The 25,024-nt window shown below is 46.0% G+C and overlaps 1 protein-coding gene across 1 annotated transcript in view; it reads right to left on the bottom strand.

The window, feature by feature from the left end:
* The window catches only part of B3glct (beta 3-glucosyltransferase), an 88,766-nt gene that overhangs the window by 48,462 nt on the left and 15,280 nt on the right, over window positions 1–25,024 (bottom strand). The window contains exons 2-4 of the mRNA XM_021186826.2: window positions 21,457–21,506; window positions 14,787–14,826; window positions 8,202–8,311 (exon numbers count right to left, since the gene is read on the bottom strand). Coding sequence (XP_021042485.1) covers window positions 8,202–8,311; window positions 14,787–14,826; window positions 21,457–21,506 — 200 coding nt within the window. The remainder of the gene's footprint in view (window positions 1–8,201; window positions 8,312–14,786; window positions 14,827–21,456; window positions 21,507–25,024) is intronic.

Raw genomic sequence — 25,024 nt, 5'->3', positions numbered from 1 at the left:
CTGGCCAGCCAAAAGCTCACAAGTATGCACAAGTGTGCTTCTCAGGCACACAACCCTGCCTTGAGTCACCGTGTCCTATTTCCCGTGCTGCAGAGAATACACTGGGTAAAGGCACGTATATAAGAGATGTTCCTGCTGAGATGGCTCAGGAGGTAGAGGTGCTTGCAGCAAGCTCCATGAGTTCAATCCCTGGGACCCACATGATGGAAGGAGAGAACTGACTCCAGCAGTTGACCGCTGAGCTCTGTGTGCACACGGCACAGCAAAAACACGTCAGATACAAACACAAAAATAAATAAAGGACGCTTCTAAGAATTCTAGTTGTGTATCAAGAAGAAATGGTTACTTTAGTGAAAAAAAACTTATGTTAGGGCTAGAGAGCTGGCTCAGCGGTTAAGAGCACTGACTGCTCTTCTAGAGGTCCTGAGTTCAATTCCCAGCAACCACATGGTGGCTCACAACCATCTGTAATGGGATCTGATGCCCTCTTCTGGTATGTCTGAAGGGATCGACAGTGTACTCATACGTATTAAATAAATAAATCTTTTTTTAAAAAAAAAAAGAATTTTTTTAAACGAATCCTATTTTCTCCTGGGATATTTTGCCCAGGTACTTGCAAAAAAAATACTTATCAGTAATAATATTTATTGTATATTATACTAGAATACATTATTAACATATCATTGTGCAAAAATAAATTATTTACTAGTAGATATTCATAAGCTGAATAATAAATATTCAATAAATGAATGGATAATTTCTTACTCAACAGCAGTATAATACATTCTCCAGTTTCATTTTTAAAAAGACCTTATATGATGGACATCTTATTAACATCTATCAATCTCTCCCCAAAAGAAAGGGTTCTGAGTAATTAAACAAGCACCCACCTGTTTCCATCTCAAAAGGAAAGTATAGTGCTAACATCAAAAAGCTGATGAAAGCCAGGGATGGTGGTCCATGCCTTTAATCCCAGCCCTCTGGAGGCAGAGGTGGGTGGATCTCTGAGATTGAAATCTACACAGTGAGTTCCGGGCCAGCCAGGGCTACACAGTAAGACTATGTCAAAAAAAAAAAAAAAAAAAAGCCAAATTCTTAGGCAATAAAATGGCACTGCTCATTCTCAACACTAACCCTCTAATGAAGTACCTCACACCGTCTCCCTGCCAATAAAATAAATTTCTAAAATTAGGAAGGGTAAGGCCATCTTTCTCCGGCTTCTTGGAGCCAGACTGTGCCAGCCTGCCGGGCTTGTTTTATGGAGATGGGGTTATTTTCATCTAATGAGCCAAGGCCTAAATAACTCGGCTCCAGAAAAAAAAAAAAAAAAAAAAAGAAAAAAAAAAAAAAAAAAAAAAAGACAATTTCCAAAACTTTCTGTGAACAAGCAAAGGAATAATTTATTGGTAGGGCTAGGGCTCTGCCAGGTTTTAAATGAGGCTTAAACTCCCCACAATAGAAGACTATGGAATCAGAAGCTGTATGGGTGGGTAGGAATGAGTGAGGGGAGAGGGCTCGGACGGACCTGGCACAGCTCCACCGTGTCTGAGAGCAGAGTCAACCCTCCGCCAGACTAAGAACCTCTCAATAGCAGGTGTGCTCTCTACTGATGGGTTGCCTGGAGAAACGGAAGTCTTCTATCTGGTCCACGGTTCAGCCTGTTCTTTAGTCTGAAGCATTATTCTAAGCTCCGCCCTCTGCTCCTCCCCGGCCCTGCCCTGACCTCCTACAGTAACTTCCTTGACCCCATCTACCGTGACCTTTTCCTTGTGCTAGGTGTAATGAATATTCTTATCGTAGCCTTTACAGAAGGTGCCTGGACCCTTGCTTGACTGGAACGTACTAAGCATGATGTCATGGGGCTTTCTGTCTCCTTTTCTTTTGTTCCTTCAACTTCATCTTACAGTGAAACCCCTCCGGTTTCCCATCATTTTAGGCAGGACAGCTGTAACTGGATTCTGCATTCCGGAAGGTTATAAAAAAAAGGGGGGGGCTCAGATAATAACAGCCTTTCTTTGTATCCCAACATAGCTGTAACAAACAAGAAAAGGACTCACACAGTAATCCCTTTGAGAAGGAATTGTGCCAGGTTCAAAAACAACAAAAGTCAAGCCTTAATTGGCAGCCAGATGCTGTGGGCCTAACCGGCATTTAAAAAGAAACCAACTCAAGTGCCGGATTGACTAGGAAAGCTGCCGGCACAAACGCTTCTGTGCGGTCCTTCCTTCCCTTAACCTCGACCGCGCCTGCACCGCACCCGCGCCTGCTCATGTGCGCCCCTCTTTAAAGAGAGAGCGCGAGAGACAGAGAGGCATACAGACAGACAGACAGAGAAAGCAGGCAGGCAAGCTAGCTAGCTATAGGAGAAATGGCATTCCTTCAAAATCTGCCTTCTTCCGTGTCCCTCAAAGTCAAGGACCTCATATTTCATCAGCCGTGGTACCCGTTGCCCCAAACATTTCCCTCCCTCCAGCCTAACCTAAAAGGCTAGGTCCTAGCTGGCCCCCAGCACGTGCTTGCTGTACCCCACGAGGATGAACTGTCCGACTTCCAGACCCCACCAGGCATCCCAGAATATACCTTTCTGAAATTTTTCCATTCTTACCTTCCAGAACTCCGTTCTAAATACATATCCTCCAGGTGATTTTTTTTCCCTCTCTTTGTGACCTAATTTCTCAAAAGTCTCAACCCTCCCCCATCTCCAGCCTCACAGGCAAAACTGGTCCAATACCACAGAGGGTGGTGCTTCTTAAATGGCGTCACACTGACATCATGGTTTCCACAAGCCTGTGGCTTGTCTACAGCCTCCGGCTGCATGGGTACAGTAACATGTATGCCCTGTACTCCCGGTCCCCACCTAATGACTGTCACGCACAGTAGCCAACAGTTACCATCTGCGTTTAAGCAATTAAAAGGAGCAGAATATCCTTTGTCTAGGTTCCTCCGTGACCCTTCACACCAGGGCAAGCTACAGCAGCAGCCAGTGTATAAAATAACACTTGGGAAAACCTGATAATTCACGAATTAGAAAAAGAAAACGATGCTTAGAAGTTAGAAATTTCAAAGTGACTACTGGCTTGCATGTCAAACCTCAGTACAAGCGGGAATGTTCTAGAACACAAGAAAAATGGTTTCCCTCCTCCTGCAGCCACTCGGAGCACACAACTAAATTTCACATAGAGCTGGCACAGGTGCCTGTTTCCTATTCTGACTGAAAAAAAAATGGGGAAAAAAAATGTTTGTGCTTTTAATAAGACACAGTTTCAGCACCTTGAGGCAAAACAGGCCCAGGTAACGCCGAGAGCAGCTAGAAGGAGCCGCTAATCACAGAACCGCTTCCATTTTTTGCGCCTTGATTTTTTATTTATTTTTTATTTATTTTTATTTTTTTTATTTTTTGCAGGCTTCAGAGAAGCGTGCAACCTGACAGGGATAATGAATAAATAAACAGCAGTTTCTGGGAATCTGCTACTGTGGGAGGCACAGATATTTCCGGCTATCAGATAAATATTCAAATGATAAATGCTAACTGCTGATCGCCCCTCACGGGGCAACTTTTAGGAATGCTCTCAGAAGGCGAATCTACAGGGCCCCTTATCTGTGGTCCTTGCAAGCGCCCACCACGGCTTCAGCGAGACTGACAGCTTTTCCCTCTTCCGCTATCACAGCTCCGAGGCAGGCTGAGCTGCCAACGCGGTCCCAAAAGGATGACAGTTCCTTGAAACAGTTTGATTCCAACGAGGGAGCGTCCCTGCTTCACAAGGCCAGGTTTTCTTTCTTGGTTGATACATCTCAGCTATTAATTCTCACAAGATGGCCTTCTCTAAGTGCTCATGGAGTCCCAAGGCAAAGGATCTTGTCCCTGCCCCGCCCCTGGAGAACTGTCTACAGACCCGGTGCTAGCTGTCAACGATTTTTAAATCTCTGAAGTGCCATTCACGGAATTAAACCAAAGTTTTATTCCCGTATGAGAGATAAAATGCTACATAAAGAGAAAAAGATCCAGGGCCAAGCATAGCTGCAAATTCGGCAATCTTTTGATTGACAAAGCCTTGTTAATCCACGTTTGAACCAGCCTGAGGCATACACCACACTCCAGCGCTCCCCAGCAAATTAAGTCTGAGCATTACAGATCCACCCCTCCCTACTACAGCATTCAGAGCTGAGCCCCGGCGGGGAAGAAATATCAGGGTCACAGTAGCAGTTGATCTTACAGTCAGAAGAGGGGTGTCTCTTTATCACTTTAGATTCTATTTACTATCACAGAAATTAAACTCTGGGGCCCCCCGGGGCACTTACTTAACTACACCTCTTTAAATGTAAAACCAATATCGCCACCTAGTGGCCAGCGGGCTCCTAACTCACTGAGGATGTAAATGAAAAAAAAAACAAAAAAAAAAACCACAAAAATTAAATATAAACTTTAGATCTAAAGAGAAGCAAAGGGGCTAGATAGAGGAGCCAAACGCTTCGGACAAACGGAGCCACTTCTAAACGTGAAACGCTGAGATCGTACATCGATGAACACACAGTCTCTAATATTGTATTTGGCATTCCACACAGGTACTAGGGGATCAGGGACACGAAAAAGGTAAAGGTGAGCCCTGCCTCACTCTGGTGTGTGAGCATGGGACAGATACACATGGGGACAAGGGGTGCCATGAAGAGGCCGTGGTGGAATGCTAGTCAGAACTCCAGGGCTAAGATGTCTACATGTGTGAATCATAGATATGCGTGCCCACAGAGGCCAGAAGTAGATGTTAAGTCCCCTGGGAATGGAGTTAGAGACAGTTATGAGTCTCTATGTAGATCCCAGGAACCAAACCCGGGTCCTCTGGAAGAGCAGCCAGTGCTCTTAGCCTCTGAGCCATCTCTCTGGCTCCTGGCTATTCTTTTTGAACAAAGATACTTTTAAAACGTAGTTAAGTGAAACAAGCCAGTCGGAAAATGATGATTACTCTAATAATTGTCTCCCTCCCCCAGTCTAGGCCATCCATAGCAGTTACATAGAGAGACTGGAAGTTAAATGGGGGTTACCTGGGGCTACAGAAAAGGAGAAGCAGGGAGTTGTTTAGAGGTTCACAGTTTTAGTTTTATTAAATAAACAGAGAATATACCTGATGTGACTGAACTGTGTCCTTGAGATATTCGTTTGCGGGCTAGAGAGATGGCTCAGCAGTTAAGAGCACTGGCTCCTCTTGCAGAAGGGCGGGGTTCAATTCCCAGCACCTCCATGAGGGCTCTCAACCATCTGTAACTCCAGTTTCACAGGGCCTGACACCCTCTTCTGGCCTCTGGACTGTGTGCATGTGGTACAGACATACACACAGACAAAAATGTCCATACACATAAAATTAAATAATCGTTCCTGTCACTTGCTTTTAAAATAAAAGGAACATCTATTACAACAGAAACGAAACCATTCAGAAAAGAAAAAAAAAAAAAAGAATGAATCTGGGGGACTCAGGGTAAGTTACACAAACACAGCTTGGTTCTGAGTGATCAAAAAATTAATGGAATTCAACCTGTTCTCTGCCTTCAACATCTGTGGAGGGATGGCTTACAACCATAGGTCAAGTTTGTACAGAGAGCCCACGTATGGTTACACCCGCCTGTAACACCGGGACTTGGAAGGCAGCTTTCACTCACCCCTATACCATCAATGTGTGCACATAAATAGGTATGTGCACACACTCGGGCAGTTACCCTCAGGGGCCACAAGGGGGCATCAAATCCCCCTGGAGCTGGAGTTGTATAAGCAGGAGGACCCGACTTCAGATCCCCAGCACCCAGGTCAAAGCTCCCATGGCAGAATGCATCTGAAGTCCCAGTACTGAGAGGAAGGCTGGGAACGGGTGGATCCTGAGACGCAGCAGCCGGCCAGGGTAGCCTTCTTGGGCCGACTGGGTGTGCTCCAAGCCCCTGAGAGATCCTGTCACAAAAAAAAGGAAAGAAAGGAGGGGGAGGAGGAAGAGAGAGGAAGAGAGGGTGGGAAGGAGGGATGGAAGAAAAGAAGAGGGGAGGACAGACTGCCGAGGAACTACACCAAGGTTATCCTCTGGCCAAACACACGCACAGGCCCAAATGTACACTCAGGCATACACATAAACACAGATACACACATATATACAGATACCTGTACATACATACACATATACACATGAACATATACAAACACATACACACATACATATACACACAAATATTCATACACACATATATATACATACATATATATACACATATCATACACATAGATAGACACCTATATACACACAAACATATATATGCATACATATATGCACACACATACAAATGCATGTATTCACATATACGCACATATATACATATATACACACACACAGAAACTGTGGAAGGTCACCACTGTTCTGCTGGGTCCTCTCTCTCTCTCTCTCTCGGGAGGAGCTAGGCGTGAAGCTCAGTGCTAGAACACAAATGTGTCTCGTGTGCAAGAGGCAAATGCTCAATTCCCAGAAACAGAGCTAAATCACCAGAGATGTGAAGGGGCGCAAAGTCTCCATTCCTGAACACAACTGCTGGGTCTGTGGGAGCCTCGAGGCACCCTCCCCTGCAGCCTAGAATACAGCGGCCAAAGCCCCAAAAGAAGCAGGCCCAGCCAATCAAACAGCACCTTCCGTGTGTGTGTGTGTGTGTGTGTGTGTGTGTGTGTGTGTGTGCGCGCGCGCGCGCGCGCGCGTGCATGTGTCTGGGCTTCATAAAGAACAAATATCTGTCAGCCATGTTGATGTGCACCTTTAATTCCAGCATTCAGGAAGCAGAGGCATGGGGATCTCTCTGTCGGCCAGCCTGGGCTACACATCAAGTCCCCAGCCAGCCAGGGCTACACAACAAGTCCCCAGCCAGCCTGGGCTACACAACAAGTCCCCAGCCAGCCAGGGCTACACATCAAGTCCCCAGCCAGCCAGGGCTACACAACAAGTCCCCAGCCAGCCAGGGCTACACAGTTCTCACTGTCTCAAAGGAAGAAGGAGGAGAAGAAATAGAAAGAGGAAGCAAAGAAGGAAGACGGGAGAAGGGAGAGAGGTGGAAGGTGGGAGAAGAAGACAGAGAAAACATCTATGGACAGAGAGCAGACCCCCTTATCTGCAGCCTCAGCTCCCCAAGTTAACTGTGATTGAAAATAATAGAAGGAGAATATCCTACATAACTGCTGGCTTTAAAACCATGTGCTATTCTGAGACAGATGTAAACCACTGGGCTTCCCAATGCCTTGCCAGGACACCCATCAGGCCTTGGTCCAGCATATCCTCCCAGCTAACGCCCATCCACTGGTGACTAACAGCCATGTCAGGCACAGGTGTGACACCCATCACACTACAGTGCCTGCTTCAGACGCCCCCTGGTTCACATCCAAAGCATGGCGGCATGGGCTAACATGGCAATATACTGTGCTGACTACTCAGCTTTTAGATACTGTTAATCTCTTAGTGTGCTTGATTGATAAATTAATGTTATCTTATGTAACAGAGGTGTGTGTGTATATGGGGGAAACCCGACATATAGAATCCACGTCCATCTGTGGCTTCAGATACCCACTAGGAGGCTTGAACTGTGTTCTCATCAAATAAAAGGAGTGTCATATAAGAAGGCAAAGCTTCCCTGTTCAAAACACCTGCATCACGCAGAGCACCCCGAGCTGCAGTTCACACCTCTTTCAGATGTCATTAGCACGCGGCTATATGTGTTTATTTTCTTCTCTCCATAATCCTCCTGAGATATTACACCATAAATCAGATCCAAGGTTCAATTAATGGTACCCAGTTAAAAAAGAAAAACACGGATTAAGAGACTCGGAGAGGGTGCACTACACTAAGATTAATGAGAACGCTATTTTAACATGAAAATCGCCTCGGAACGTGTTGCCAAAAGTTTGCATGTTAATTATCCCTCCTTTTTTTTAGAATATCATTTCTTCCATTTTAGACTAACAGTTATGACAAAGCCACGGTAGTCCTACACGGTTCCATAACTCATAATTAAATATATATATATGTACCATGAGAGAACATTTTCAGAAATAATCAACCTTAAATAAGTATAGTGAGTTCCAAGAGTTAGTCTCACCTAAATAAAATTGATTTTTCTACAGATTCAGAAAACCATAAGTATCTCAGTATATACACAATTAGCCCTGGATACCTCTGGGCGTCTCTACGTACCTGTGTCAGGTTTGCAGCCTGTTTTAAGATGTTTCTTTTCAACTGTTCTGCTCTCTTGGCATGAAAGGAATTACTTTGACTCTGGATGACAAACACGATTTCTTTTACGTCTAAAACAAACAAAGAAAAACTTCTCAAGTTTGTTTTTTTTTTTAACAGTGATTAAAATAAACTTGAATATCAGCATAAGACCACAGTTATGAGGCAAAAATTCAAGCACTAGAACCTGAAGGAAAAAAATCTACACTTTTAGAAATTGTATGTGTATGGGTATTTTGCCTGCATGTGTGTATACACGCACCACGTGTGTGCAGTGCCCACAGAGGCCAGAAGGGGGCGTCGGAGGCCCTGGAACTAGAGTTACAACAGCTATGAGCCACCACGTGGATGCTGAGAACTAAACCCAGGTCATCTGCACTCAGCCATTTCACCAACCCTGGAATTTTTTTATTCCTATAACTCTAGAGCCAAAATCGTTTCTACCTTTAAAACCACATCCAAACCTTCCTTCCTAGAGTTGTCAAACAAGCTCACCGCACTAGACACAACCTTTAATAACAAACTGCAAAATAAACAGCCACTCCATCCAGTGTCCTTCCAACAGTCCCAACATAATCGCACACTGCGCTATGGTGCGAACTGTGCCTGCCACCAACGATGTATGCTGAGCTGTGGCCCTCAGAACATGATCCTGTTCAGAACTCTTCCAGATTCATCAGGCTAACCTGGGATCATTACAAAGACTCCTATCCCGGTATAACTAGTGTCTTTACGGGGTAGGAGAACTGGACATTCAAATACGCAGGGCAAAGATGGGGTTAAAATGCAGGAATTGTTATCTGCAAGCCAAGGAGGAGCCAGGAAATCTCCCCCTACAACCCTGAAGACAGCGTCACCGTGGATTTTAGCCTCCAAAGTTCTGAGATGGCGAACCATTTTGTTAGATAACAAAAGCTTGGCACAATCAATTTGTATGAAGGAAACCTCTCCTTTGGCTCAAGTTTTGGTGGTCCCAACACATGCTCACTTAGCCCCGCTATCTCCCGCGGAAGGCAAAGTGGTGCGTGGCGCCCACTGTGGCTCGAATCTGAAACGTCCCTCCCAGTCTCATTCAGAAAGCTTGGTCCCAGTGGCCAGTGCTTTCGTGGGCCGCTGGGGTCCCTTTCGGATCGTGTTGGGCCTGGTTGCAGAAGCAGGTCAATGGGGCCTTTGACAATTATCCTTGCTTGACTCCTGGCTCACGTTCTGCTTTCTGATTGGCTGTGATGTGAGGCGACTCTGCTTAGTCCCGCCTCAAAGAACACCCTCAGCCTTCCCCACCTGGCTGACTGTAATGTTCTAAAGACAGGAGCCCAGATAAACCTCCGCTCCTATGAACTGTTTCTGCTAAGAACTGTGGTCACAGGGGCACAAAGCAACACGGGGCCTTTTCACTTCACTGAAGCCTAAGGGGACAAAGAAGGGCACAGGGGCTAGGATCGCAGGATAGGTCCCTTCGAGGACATGGCCCCAATCACCTAGCCCCTCCCCTCTTCAAGGCTTCATCATTTCCTGACAGTGCTGTGGGCCGGTGACCAAGCCTCCAATATGTAGATTTTAAGAAAACATGCAATATCTAAGCTACAAGAACTTAGCAAATGACTATGCGATATTTCAAGAACGTTCCAGAGGGCCTTTTACAGCGATACTGTCGACAGCCCGTGAGGTCACAGGGTTTCCAAATAAGCAAGGCTATAATCCCCACCCGACTTCTCAAGGCACTAGCCTGGATTGTGTGTTACCTCCAGGGAACTAGCCACAGCTACCCCACAGAAGCAGGAGCTAGCCGAGAGGGTTGCACGGAAGACAGTGTCCCGCAGCACACCGAGTGCAGGACCCACCTCAGTACAGCCAGCCTTTCACAACAAGGAGCACGGGACAAACCTCCAACTGCCCGGGAAGACCTCTCCACACACCCCCACCCACTTCCCACACCCCACACCCCCGCAAAACCCATGCGGCCGTCGCTAGGGTCACTGTGGGGAGAAACACATCAGGCCTCCTCAGATCTGAAATTGGAACTAAGAATCAGATGGAGCCGGGGTCTGTGAGAGAACCTCTGTGGCCTCCAGCAGGGTTTATAGCAAATCGATGTGGGGTCCCTCCTGCTACCAGCGGCCTCCATCTTTAACATTTCAGACCAAGGATGCTAACTTGACTTCCATTATATTCTACTGTTTTTTATCATTCCATTTGGTTCTAGTGTTCCGTTCATTTCTTCCCTTGTTCTAACAGTCACACAACTGGTCTTTCCACAGGGAGCCATCTAGGTCCTAAAAATAATCAGAAACGCTCTTTGACTAAATAAAATTCAATAAATATTTTTATAAAAAGAAATTCTGAACAACCTACTGAATATGACCTAGTTCCTTTTCTCGTCTATATGAATAGGAACATTTCATGTATACGTTCTATTCTAAGCTGGCTTCTGGCTCCGTACATTGAGCACAGGGGTAAGGTTAAAAGGGAGTCTTCTTTCTCAAGCAAAATAATCTTTGATCTACCTGTAATATAAATATAAAAAGCAGTGGTTCCCAGCCTCCCAATGCTGCGACCCTTTAACACAATTCCTCACGCTGTGGTGACCTCCCCAACCATAGAATTATTTCATTGCTACTTGATAACTGTAGTGTTGTAGTGTTGCCACTGTTATGAATCGTAATATCTGATATGCCACCCCTGTGAAAGGGTCATTTGACCCCCTCCAAAGGAGGAGCAACCCACAGGTTGAAAAACACTGATATAAACTAACATATCAAGGGCCCAATTAAAAAAGTGGCTTTTTGTTAAGCATGAAATAGGGGTTGGAGAGATGGCTCAGTGGTTAAGAGCACTTGTTCTTCTTGCAGAGGACCTGGGTTCAGTCTCCAGCACACACATGAAAGCTCAAAGCCATCTGTAACTCCAGTTCTAAGGGATCTGATGCCCTCTTCTGGCCTCTGTGGGCACTGCACACACATGGTGCACAGATAGACATGCAGTCAAAACACTCATGCCCATAAAATAAATTATTTTAAATAGTAAAAACAAAGGAATGGAATAATAAATAAGCCTAGGGGGATTTGCTTCCAAGTTTTAATTTAATTGAAGATGCGTTTCCTAGTGACATGAACCCCACCCTCTCAGCCATCCTTAAGAAGCATGTGGAATGAAATACTGAAAGGAACCTGAGTTATCTACCAGCAACATATGTAAACCAGAATACTACGCAATAGAAACCAACTAGCATGGGACTAATTAGCTATCACTAATTAATTAAAGCAGGAACTAAGACTACATAAATAAATCTAGATATTCTAATCTCACAGGTAGAATGTTATTATACTGCCAAAATTAAAAATTAAAAAAAAAAGGAAAATCACAAAACATAAGCAGAAATACACACCACGTAGATAATACTGTTCAAATTTACCTATTGCTGTGATAAACATCATAACCAAAACCAACTAGTGGAGGAAAAGGTTAATTTGGCTTACAGGTTACAAGCTATCTTCCGGGGAAGCCAGGGCAAGAACTCAGAGCAGGAACCTGGAGGCAAGAACTGATGCAGAGACCATGGAGAGACAACGCTTAGTGGCTGTCTCTCCCTCGCTTGCTCGGGCTGGTTTCTTACACAGCCCAGGCCCACCTGCCTAGGCATGACACCGCCCACAGTGGGCCAGGCCCTTCACCGCCAGTTAGCAGTAAAGAAAATGGCCCATAGACATTCCCACAAGCCAATCTGATAAAGACAGTTCTTCAACTGATGCCCCCCTCTCTCTGGGTACCTCTAGCTTGTGTAAAATTTACAATAAAAGCGACCTGGTTACACGCTGCATATGTGTCACTTAAAAGTGTAAAAGATTTCATGAGTGACAAGCGTAACTGGGGATATGGCATAAAAGCTGTCCATTCTCTGAATAATGTTTTCCTTCTTAACCTGGATGGTGGATACGCGGGCATCCTTGCATTAGTCCTTACAGCATCTCATAAGTCCAAATTATTTCCTAATAGACACTGTACTACAACACTCTACCCATCGAAAGGCTAATCCTATGCTCACCACTGTAAGCAGCCCTGAGCTCTACAGCTCAGCAAAGCCGTCACTGTTCTTCCTCCCCAGACAACAGATCCTCCACACAGGGAAAAGACTGTTCTAGAAAACCAAAAGCACTTTCTCACATAGCTGAGATCATACTGGCCCGTCCTTTCCCGTAGACTACAATTATGTCCCCTGCGCACTCCGTCTGCATCTTGAGTAACCTGCTCAGCATCAGGAGCACTAAACGACACAGAAGCATCAGAGCCCGGTGCAGAGCCAAGGTCTGACCAGGACCACAGAACTGGGTGGAGAGCCAGAGTCACTCATGGGTGACATGGGAGCACAGAAGACAGTGGGGCTGGGTCACAGAGGGACCTGCTGCATTCCTTCCAAAGGGCTGTAGCTTCCTGCACTGTTGTACACAGAGGACAGTAGCCAAGGAAGAAGGGGGGTTACTATAGAGCCATAGTCGGCCCTATCTCTGCACCATCCCCATGTCTGCAGGAGTCTGGAAACACAGTCTAAAAAGATTTCCGGCACCAAGGTGATACAGTTAGACAGTAGGCAGGCTCAGCCAACTGAGATCATGAAGGATTTACACGCATGCTAAGATGCCAGAACTATGAACTAACTGGCTTCAAACTGGAAAAGGCATCAGGAGCCACGTGGATCCTACCCAGAGGCCTACCCAGAGGGATCCCGTCCTGGGGACAGATGTATATGGGAGAGTTGTCTGGGACATGGGGCGTGGGGTGGATAAAGGAAAAGGGAACAGTGGATAATGAATGATAGGTTACCCACTCTGGAAAAGAACCAGATTGATCTAGCTTGTTGCTGGTAGGAGTGCATACGCTGTTCTTTACATCTGAAAAAAGAAAACTTTTTTTCTACCTACAACCTGAGCACTCCCTGGGTGAGTCAGGCTCTGGCTGAGTCCAGAGCCCAGCGCTGATCTCCACAGCCTTCTCCGGCATGCCACGCAGCCTTCGGACTCTCTGCCGCCTGGGTGGGCGACAGAGCTGCGAGAGGTGAGTCCCCTCTTTTCTGCACACTTTGGTGCTCTTTTCTAAACTCGCCACAGTCTGCTGTCAGCAAACATGTCCATGGTATCTAAATGATAGGCAGCGTTTGTCGTCCAGGAATGAGCAATAAAAATGGACGGATGGACCAGAAAATACTTCACACAGATCCAATGCCATGGGTGTATTCTCCCAAGGTCTACATGACGGCAAGCTTTAGGCTAGCCGAAAACAACAAAACATACCTCATAGCCAAAAAAGGAAAATGCACCTCACTAGTCTATATAACTTATAACAAATACACACAAACACATTCCTCGTTGGGTCTGGGTGGTGGTGCTGCATATTTTTTGTTGGGGACCAGGCTGAGAAAAACCAGGCCTTTTACAGCTCCCATCTGGAAGCCATACAGTCCTTTGTTGAGAGCCGCGTTGCCCCCTCCTTCCCTGGACTGCTGGATACCCTCCCTGCCAAGACTGCTCTATCTCCCTCTTCCCAAGGCTACTCATGAAAAATCATCTGATTTCTATCCTAAGCTGACACCTAGGAAGATCCGGGGCTCTGAGATTAGCTGCCCGGCGTTCCGGAGCAGTGACGCCAGGACTCTGGGAAAGTCACAAGAAGTTTCAAGTCTGCAGTCAGCATCCCCCACATTCGTCCTTCGCTCTGTTTCTTGTGATCGTTCCTCAACCCTTCCCCATTCCCCCTCACAGGGTTTATAACCAAACGTTCAAGCCGGCAATAAATGAAGCCTTGACAAATTTGCTTGGCTTCCCTCTTCTTTCCCGCCCATTTCTCACTTTTTGGCTCGGTCCCCCTCGACCCCACAAAATAGCTTGTCCCGCGGGCTGGGATAATTTTTAATTCCAGAACTCAGGAGGCAGGAACAGGATCTTTGTGTGTTCAAGGCCAGCCAGAAATATATATATGACTGGAGAGATGGCTTAGTGGTTAAGAGCACTGGTTGCTCTTCCAGAGGACCCAGAGCACTGGTTGCTCTTCCAGAGGACCCAGAGCACTGGTTGCTCTTCCAGAGGACCCAGGTTCAATTCACAGCACCCACATGGCAGCTCACAACTGTCTTATGATTCCAGTTCCAGGGGATCTGACACTTTCACACAGACATACATGCAATCAACACACCAATAAATATACGATAAAATTAGATAAATCTTTTTTTTAAAAAAAATCATTGTTTTGGAGATGATTCAGGGCTGGCTATGCAACCATGGGGACTTGGGTTTTGATCCCCCAGAACCCACAGAGAAACCAGACTCATTAGGCAGAGGTAGAAAAGCCTGGGCCAAGATGTCTGACGGCTTGGTGAGCCAGCAGTTCAGAGAGGTACCCTGCTTCAGCACATGAAGCAGAGAACAAATGAGGAGGACATGTGTGTACACGCATACATGCATACCTGCACACACATGCACCCATACATATGCAAACATAAATAGACACATGTGCTATACCATAGACACATAACAATAAGAAAAGTCCACTACTTACCTATGTCATGTCTCCCTGGTAGACTGCTTTGCCTCAAATCCTGTATTTAAAATGAAAGAGACAAGGATGAATGCCATCATTTAGCTGAACCAGCAACACGCTGAATAAAGATGAATAATCTGAATTAACATGTGGTAACAGGGATTGAGGATGGAGCTAAATGCTATCCTAAAGTAAGGAGGCTGGAACAGAAGGGGGCAAAGCAGGGACCATAAGCAACTGCATTGCTCTGGAAGTTCTGTGACAAGGCTGTGCCTTTAAGATGGCTTTATTTTTATTTTAAGTGTGTGGGTGTTGGCCTACGGGTATGGATGCGCACCATGTGTGTGCAGTACCTACAGCGGCCTGAAGAGGGCGCCAGATTCCCTACAACTGGAGTTACAGATGGTTGTGAGCTGCCACGGTGGGGCTGGGAAGCAAAGCCAGGTTCTTTGCAAAAGCAGCCAGTGGTCTTAACCCCCCGAGCCGTCTCTCCAGGCTGGGCTGTGTCCTTAGTGCATGACCTTAGGCAAGTCATTTATCTGGCCTAGAAGCTTACTCCTCCTGTATAAAGCTGCATTCGGGGAAAGTTAGTTCCAAAGACCTCGTCAAGGGCAAAATTCGCCTCAAGATGAAAAGGTCTCCTAGACCTTGCCTTTGCTGAGCTCAGACATGATGTGCGGTGGTTTGAAAGAGAATGCCCCCTCCCCACATAGGCTCATATATTCGAATACCTGGTCACCGGTTGGTGGAGTTGCTGGGAAGGTGTGGCCTTGCAGGAAGGGGCGTGTCACTCTGAGGCTTCAACAACCCTTCCCAGTGCCTCTCTGACTCAGATGTGAGCTCTTAGCGACTGATCTACTGCCATGCCTGCCTGGCTGCTGCCATGCTCCATGCCATGATGCTCATAGGCTCTGGAACCATAAACTCCAAATAAAATGCTGTCCTTTATAAGTTGCCTTGGTCACGGTGTTTTGCCCAACAATAGAAAAGTAACTAAGACATGATGTCATAGAGAATGTTAACACGTCATTCCTAAAGTCCCATGGGGGGTCGGGGGGGGTGTCTTGGTGGAGGACAGGTGACAGCAACTTCTGTGGCTTGAATGTGTCTCTCAAGGCATGTGTTAAAAAGCCTTCCCAAGCAGGCAGCGTGGCACACAAACTTTAGCCCCCGCACTGAGGAGACAGAGGCAGGAAGATGTCTGAGTTCGAGGCCAGCCTGCTGTAGAGAGTGAGTTCTAGGACAGCCAGGGCTACACAGGACAACCCTGTCTCGGGGAGCAGGGGGGACAGTCTAGAGAGGTGACTCAGTGATTACAGCATGTGCTGCTCTCACAGAGAATCTAGGTTCTGCTACCAGTGCGCTCACAGTCATCGGCAGCTCCAATTTCATGGGAACTGATTCCTTTCTGGATTTCACAGGCACTGTAAGCACACAGTACATGTACATGCATGGAGACAACACTCGTACACATGAAAGAAAGGAAGAAGGGGGAGGGAGGGAGGGAGGGAGGGAGGGAGAGAAACATCATCCCTAACTCTTCAGCGTTGAGGTGGAGCCTTCACAAAGTAATGGATTCACAGTGCGACTATGGAAGCGTGCTCACTCTCTAGAGAGTGTCTGTCACGATTACAAGTCCAACCCCCTCTTTCTCTCTGGCACAAGCCAATAAGGCCTCCACTTCTCTACCTTGGACTTCCCAGCCTCTAGAACTATAAGAAATAAAGGCCAGTTCTTTATAAGTCACCCAGTCTCCAGCCTTTTGTTATAGTAATACACAGTCACTAGAACCCTTGGGCACAAAAGGGTGCCTCAGGGCTGGTGAGCCCCAGTCACGCAAAGCTAGGCATAGGCACGGAGATGACTTGATCCTGACCCTGAGTAATTCTCAGGAAACCTGCAAATCCACTGACAAAGTGCAAAGTGTCAACAGCTCAACTGATTGTTCCTTTTTACATTTTTGGCAGCTCCGTGGTATAATTATGGCAATGAGACACTACCAGTACCATTCGATTTTCTTACAGGCTAAAATAAGAAATGCAGTTGTGAACCTTTACCAGCAAAATCTGGAGCTGCTTAAAAGCTAAGGCCAGGTCACAAAGAGAAATGGCCTTTAAGAATGCCAAAGGGACCGGGAGACAGGACAGAAACAGCTGAAGACAGAGATGTGATTGATGGGCTGCATTTTATGAAACTCTCCTTGCCTCGGGAATTGGGAAGATTTCACAATGGATGCTGATCTGTTAAACCTCAGGACCAAACAACCCGCCACTCATTGAATCCAGATGAAACAATTAACTCTGGAAGAAGCTACTGCAACTGGGAAGCTCAACCCCTCTGATGGCGTCACACCAAGCCCGGTTAACATCCCACGCTGTCCAGAGCCGCCACCTGACCAGGGGACCCTCCACTCTCAGTGCAGCTAGCTGTGCCGGGCACAAGGACACCACGGGCTCCCACCATAAGTGCTTCCTGTCCCTGCTTGAAGGGTCTGCTCCTTCTTAATAAGTCACAGAACCAGCCAACCTGTGTGGTTCGTGGGAGAACAACATTTAGATGAAGAAATAGGCCCAGAGGTGATTACAGATAATGTTCCCCCTGTTTCCAAATAAGACAGTCCTTTATCTCAGAAAACACGAAGGGACTTCCCAGGGCTCGTTAGTCACTGGTCACAAAACCAGGATGAAGGCCTAGGTCTTTCTAGTTCTGTTCCTCCTCACACCACCAGCCTGGCAGTCTTTACAAACACAGTTCAACACAACACTCGAGTGCAGCCAGGGTCACCAGCAACAATGGGAAAGACGAAAGCCCTCCAGACCTAGGGCTTCCAGACAGCGTAATTCCAACAGCCCTGGGCTTTCCTCCCTACAGCTCTGTGGCATCAAAGAAAACCAACCCCCCGATCACACGTCTTCCTACCCGGTCCTAAACCCTGTAGCTCAGTGGCTGACACATGGCTAAGAAATGATTAGCTTCTTCAAATGACTCAATTTGTAAACGGTAAAAAGAAAAATAAAATAGCCAAGGAGTGGTTGCGTTGGGTGATTTGAACAGAGCCAATACAGTCGTGAGTAATTTCCCCTTTGAGAAAGAAAATTGGGCTAAATGAAGTTGCTGACAGAAAATTTAAAACCCTGTCTTCTGCTTCCCTCGTGAAAAGGTTTAGTTTTTCCGAGGAGGAGAGCAAGGGGGTTTGCTTTATGCTTTCTGGTGCCACGAGTTTCTTCCACAGGCTATCAATATTAATCAAAAAGGGGCTCACTGTCAAGACTGTGTATCAGTTGCTGTCAGACAAGAGAGCCGTTATTAGTGCGTCTCTCCCACACGCAGCTCCCAATCACACACCACAAGACATGACCAAAAACCCACATTTCTACTTGGGTTTCATTTTCTTAAGCCCCAGAGATTTGAACAACTCCAAATGCAATGCTTAGTTTGGAAGTTTTTCACATAAAGATGATAGGAGAGACCAGTGGATTAGAGATCTTGTGGAAGACCCTGCTTCAATTCCCAACACCCACAGGATGGCTCACAACCAAGGGTAACTCCAGTTCCAGGGGATCTGGTGCCCTCTACTGTACTCTAAGAGCACAGACACACGGGCAGAGCACACGCGTAAAAAGTAAAATTTAAAAATTGTTTTTAAGGATGTATAATTTCCAAATTCATTAAACAGAATTTTAATTAGCTGCTGATAACCCTTGTGTAACACTTTAAACTCTCTATGAGAGAGCCTCACTCCAGTCAAACGCACACATTGTAATTAAAGTGGTGTCCGGGCTGAAAATACAGGACTCGGAGCATTTGAACTTGAACTTGTAACGATCCTCCTGTGTCCTTGGTAAAAGTCACATAAATGCTCTCAGGCTAAATCCCCTCTGCTTAACTGGGAATATCTAATTTTTTTTTATTTTTTTATTTTTTGCTTAGCAATAGCAGTGTCATTGAGAAGATCAAATTAAATAAAGTGTATCCAAATGCTTTTATTAGCCCTAAAGAGTCTTAACATCATAAGAAATTATTAGCATTATTTTCTCTTTGGAGGGATCCCGCAGCACAGTCAGATAATGCTCTTTTGAGAAAAGAAATATTCTATTCGAAATACTTTTACACTAATTGTGGAGTAAAATGTCAACTAGACAGGAGCCTTAATTAACATAACAAAAATGGATGGCACTTTTCAAAAATTTTTATTTATTTACATCCAAATGCTACCTTCCCTCCCCGTCCCCCTTCAGAGACCCTCCTCCTCCTCTTCTTCTTCTTCTTTGAGAAGATGGGACCCCCTGGGTATCTCCCTCCATCCTGTCACATCAAGTCTCTGCCAGAGTATGCACATCCTCCCCCACTGAGGCCAGACAAGGCAACCCTGCTGGGGACCGGGTACCACAGCCAGGCTAAAGCTTTCAGGAGAGCCTCCTCCTCCGCTCCAGTTATTGGAGGGCCTGAGTGATATTTAAATATTGTTCTCTTGCTCATCTGTTAAGCTGATCCAGTTGAGATATATAAAATATATATATATATATATATATATATATATATATATATATATATATATATCAAACATCAATGATCAAAACTAGAGACTCAGAGATTTTTGGAAACCTGTGACCTACTCTATCTGGCTTCCAAGGCTGGCTTCGGGTTCTGATTGTACAAGGCGGCTTTGGGTTCTGTGGGGCTCCTCACCCAGTCCTCAGGATGCCTTCCCCCCCGCATGGCTCCATCCTCAGAGCGACAGGAAATCGGGTTTTGGACTCTCCCCAGCCCCATGACAAGAATCCTTCCACAGACCGGAAGATGAAGTCAAGAGCAGAATACCTGAGGCTTGAGAGCAGCTACCCAGGCAGAGTTTCTTCCTGCGGCATCTCTGCATCAACAGCCCCCTTCCTAATGTCTGAACTACTACATCATGGTTTTCAAAGCAAACCTGGGCTGAACACGGCTCAGTGGGTGAAGCATGCTCTGGCTGTATATTCATGGAGACTGACTAGTGCACTGGTCCCCAGGGCCCACTAAAGCTGGCGGTGCCGCATGGGAAAGCAAAGATAAAACATTCTCAAGAGGGCCGGAGAGATGGCTCCACGGTTAAGAGCACTGACTGCTCTTCCAGAGGTCCTGAGTTCAAATCCCAGCAACCGCATGGTGGCTCACAACCATCTGTAATGGGATCTGATGCCCTCTTCCGGTGTATCTGAAGACAGCAACAGTGTACTCACATACATAAATTAATAAATTAATCTTTAATAAATTAATCTTTAATTAAAAAAAAAATTCTCTAGAACAAGCTGAGCAATCGCACTAGCTGAACAGGTGAGCCTAAAGACCAGCGAGAGACCCTGCCTCAATCTATACAGTGGGGACTATTGGAGGAACACATACACATGCACACATGTACATGTGTGTGCATGTGTGTGTGTGTGCACCACACACGTGCCCATACACAACAGAAACAATCAATGTGTCCACGAGTTGCTATTAGGGCTCCGACCACAAAGCTAGCTCAGTTGGTAAAGTGCATGCCACACAAGCATGGAGACCCATGTAAAACATTCAGGCATGTAGTCCCAGAACTGAGAAGGCAGAGACAGACAGATTCCTGGGGCATCTGCCAGGCAGTCTAGCCTAACCAGCAAGACCCAGGTCACTGAAGGCTCCTATGTCAAACACAAGGAAGGGCTGGAGGAGATGGCTCAGTAGGTAAGAGTGCTTGCTGCAGAAGACTGAAGTCCTGAGTTCAAAACCCCAGCACCTATGTAAAAAGCTAGGTGTGGATATTTGCACCTGTAATCTCTGAGCTGACAAGGTACAGACAGGAGGGATGCTGGGGCTTACTGGCTGCCAGCCCACCCGAGGTCTCAAAGGAATGGGGAAGAGAATAATGGAGCAGAACCCCTGGCATCCTCTGCTGGCCTCCACAGAAGCATGTATGGGGCATAAACCCAAGCACACACAGGTTCAGTCCATTGTCATCAAGGTGGGAGCATGGCAGCATCCAGGCAGGCATGGTGCAGGAGGAGCTGAGAGTTCTACATCTTCATCTGAAGACCAATAGGAGAAGACTGGCTTCCAGGCAGCTAGGGTGAGGGTCTTAAAGCCCATGCTCACAGGGACACACTTCCTCCAATAGAACCACATCTCCTAATAGTGCCACTTCCTATGGGCCAAGCACATTCAAACCACCACATACATGTTCCCACACATACACTACATAGATACATCATATGCACACATGCACACACAAATGGACTTAGTCTGAGAAACAACTCCAGAGCTGACCTCTGGAGTTACACAAGTACCCCTACACATACACACACACACACACACAGAGAGAGAGAGAGAGAGAGAGAGAGAGAGAGAGAGAGAGAGAGAGAAAAGAGATACAGAACAATATCTCAGTTCCTACAACAGCAAAAAGAAAAACACCAAACATTAACTGTTAAGGATAAAAGATTTGAGCCGGGCGTGGTGGCGCACGCCTTTAATCCCAGCACTCGGGAGGCAGAGGCAGGCGGATTTCTGAGTTCGAGGCCAGCCTGGTCTACAGAGTGAGTTCCAGGACAGCCAGGGCTAAAAAGAACCCCTATATCCAAAAAAAAAAAAAAAAAAAGGATAAAAGATTTGTGTTTCCCATTCAATCTAAAAGAATGTCGGGGGAATGGTTAGAGTAGATCATTACATTTAGTACCTGAGAAGGCGTGACCTTTTCTTTTATCTCTTCAGACATCAAAGCAAAAGCTAGGAGAGAAAGAGAGAGACATATTTACATTAAAATTAGCAATCTGGATTCATTCTCACATTCGACAATTCTGCTTGTAATAAGTGGGGAACAGAATATTTTAACAAGATATATTTTGCTCGTTTTCAAACAGCTGCATTGCTACAAACACGTATTAGAAGTTTTCTTCATCTTAGACCCGAAATAACTCATCACTATAAAGTCAATGAGCTCCAGTTACCAAGCAGAACACACACACACACACACACACACACACACACACACATTTGCGCACATGCACACTCATAAAAGAAAACTTCAGTAGAGCAATTAAAATCTTTATAAACAACCAAAAAATATAGGAAAAATATTTCTTCAAATTTTTGATTTATATACCAAAACTCTTAAGAATGGAGGGCTGGTGATACAAAGGCCCACTTCCATTGTCCCTGCCAAGCCTGACAGGCAATAGAACTAACGTTGGGGTGCACTTGTGTGGGGCTGTGCGGTTAGAACTGCAGATGCTGTTTACAAACCAGCAAACGGGGAGAATATGCAGAATCCTACTGAAATTCCAGGGCAGGAGACCGAGGGAATTAAAATCATCCTCCATTCAGAGTGATTGAATGTTTTCGATTCGAGTCATAAATAGGCAAAGACCTCCTTAGAGGCGCACTTAGGCTGAGCATTAAAAATAATAACAACAACAACATAAGACAGCACTGGAAATATGAAGCAAAACGTGAAGCCAGAAAGTCAGGGAGTTGTATAATGAGTGTCTCCTAAGGAGATAAAAGAAGAGCATTGCTCGGGTGTGGGGGTGTCAGGTCCTTCCTCCAGAGGCATTGCCAGAGGAGGTGGGCACCGTGCCAGGGCAGGCACATGGCATAGAGGAGGGCCATTGAGGAATGCCACCGTATAAGCATGAGATAACCCCATCATCAGACCCTTCTAATTCCTCCCCTCCCCCACTACACGCCCAGACACCCATGGCTTCACGCTACCCATGAACATCGGCCCACAGGAAGTAATCTAAGACGCAGTCACACTGAAACGCAAAAGACTAACTTGGCTTCGTCGTTTCCATTTCCAGAATGGCATTTTGAAAGGCAGGGGTGAAACTGAAACACAAGCCAAAGGGACCCGAGTGTTGGCATTTAGAAAAGAGCAGGCAGCGTGTGGCCCTGGGACTTCCTCAACAGTACACCCGCCGCCACTCCTCTCGCCTCCGCGCCTGCCTCCGCTCTCCCCCAAGTCGTCCCTACCGTTCATTAGAGAACTCAGCACCAACTCAAGATACGTATCTGGGGACTGTTACTAATAGACTCTTATTACAAGCTCCACACTGGCAGGAATGTAGTTTTATTGACTAATCAAGATACAAAGAGCACACAGAAGTAGCTCAATAATATTGATTGATTGATTGATTGATTGATTGAATGAATGAATGAATGTCTTCATTGTTGGCCATATGGTCTTTTCACTGAAAGGCTCCATCACCAGGCAGCAGCTATCTAATCCAGTAGAAGAGAGTTCAGTGCCCACTCCCAAATTATTTTCATCACGATATAATCTATGTTCTTTCCCTTTACAGACATGCGTGCATCTGCGCATGCTCACATCAGGACACACCGTACTGGTTCTATCACTCGGATAAAACACCATGACCAAAGCAACTTACAGAAGGGTTTATTTGGTTTTATTTAGTTCATCGTGGTGGAGAATGGCACACATGGTGTGGGCTCGGGTCTTAAACCACAGCACAGGCAAGACAGTGAACCCAAAAGCCGAGAGCATAGAGACTCGACTCGTAAAGCCCACCTCTAGTGACAGAGGCACGCACGTCCTCCAACAAAGCCATCTCTCTTAACCCTCTCAAACAGCACCACCAACGGGCCAAGTATTCAAATGCCTGTGACTATAGGGGGCATGTCAATCAAGTCACCAGACACACACACACAGACATACACACACATATACAAAAGCACATGCATACATACACACACATGCACTCGCATGCACATATGTCAAGGTCCAAATCATTAACCAAGTTCTAAGATCAAAGCAGAGATTTAACCCAAACACCATTTAAATCTTGTTTCTGGGCACTTAAGACTATAGGATTGTTTTATTTCATTTGCTCCCAAGAAACTTGCACACACTAAAAAACACTCAAGGGGCACACTGCAGAGATGACTCAGCAGCTAAGAGCAGTTACTGTTCTTAGAGGACGGGATTCAGCACTCAGGTAGGTGGCTCACCACCACTGGAGCTTCAGTTTCGAAGGATCTGGTGCCCTCTTCTGGTCCCCACTTGCACCTGCACTCACATATGCACAAACTCATACACAGACACACCCATACACATATGATTAAAAGAAAATTAAATATTTTAATTAATTAATTAAACCCTCCAGGAGAGATCAAAGCCCAAACTAGTAAGTGTTGATGCTGGGATTACAGCCCAGTGGGCAAGCATGTGCTACACATGTACAAGGCTATCTCTAATACCAAACCAACAACATGTGTGGTCACATGTTAATATCACTTGCCAGGCACCCCAAGATTCTGAAAAATAAGCATACTGAAACTGATAGACTATAAAACTGTGGCCAGGCTACAGCAGGGGTTTATTTAAAACGGCCCCCTGCTGGCAGTATGGTGGCATATACCTTTAAGCTCAGCACTCAGGAAGAATAGAATGGATCTTTGTTAAGTTTGAGGTCAATATGATATATATAGTGAGTTCTAGGCCAGCCAGGGCTACAGAGAGAGAGAGAGAGAGAGAGACAGACAGACAGACAGACAGACAGACAGACACAGAGACACAGGAGAAAGGGGGAGAACAAAAATGGAGAGCTGGCTCAGCAGTTAGGAGCACCTACTGCTCTTGCAGAGGACTCCGGTTCAGTTCCCAACACCCACTTGGCAGCTCACGACCATCTGTAACTTGAGTTCCTTGGGGATCCAATGCCCCCTTCTGGCCTTTGTGGGAACTGCATGCACATGGATACACAGACATAGATGAAGATAGATGTTTCTCTTCTCCTTTTACCGTCCCTCTCCCTAATCCTTTTCTGGAAGGAGGAGGAAGCCATTCCTCAAGTTCTGGCTGATCAGCTGCAGAAAGCAGTCCATGGCGAAGCTCTTCTGACCAGAGGAGAGAAGACACAGACCCTGGCCAGCACGCGGGCTCCCTTGCCTATTGTCTATTCATAATCCCACCCTTTTAATCCCATAAAAGCCCTCAGGCCCTAGGACACCTAGAGATGGGGATCTGACGTTGAGAGTTGCCTCTGCCTTCTTTAGAACGGGCTTTGAATGAGCCTGTTTTCTCCTGTGAGTTTCTCTCTCCTAGAGTTTCAGCCGTGTGGTAAGCAGCGTGAGCCATCTTGCTGAGGATACAGCTCAGTGGCTGAAGGAGAAGAAAGAAGGAGAAGAAAGGAAGAAGAAGAAGAAGAAGAAGAAGAAGAAGAAGAAGAAGAAGAAGAAGAAGAAGAAGAAGAAGAAGAAGAAGAAGAAGAAGAAGAAGAAGAAGA

The sequence above is a fragment of the Mus pahari genome, chromosome 23 (assembly GCF_900095145.1).
Source record: "Mus pahari chromosome 23, PAHARI_EIJ_v1.1, whole genome shotgun sequence".
NCBI classification, from domain to species: Eukaryota; Metazoa; Chordata; class Mammalia; order Rodentia; family Muridae; genus Mus; species Mus pahari.
Note: the sequence above shows the minus strand (reverse complement) of the source record. Positions and strands in the feature narration are given on the sequence as shown.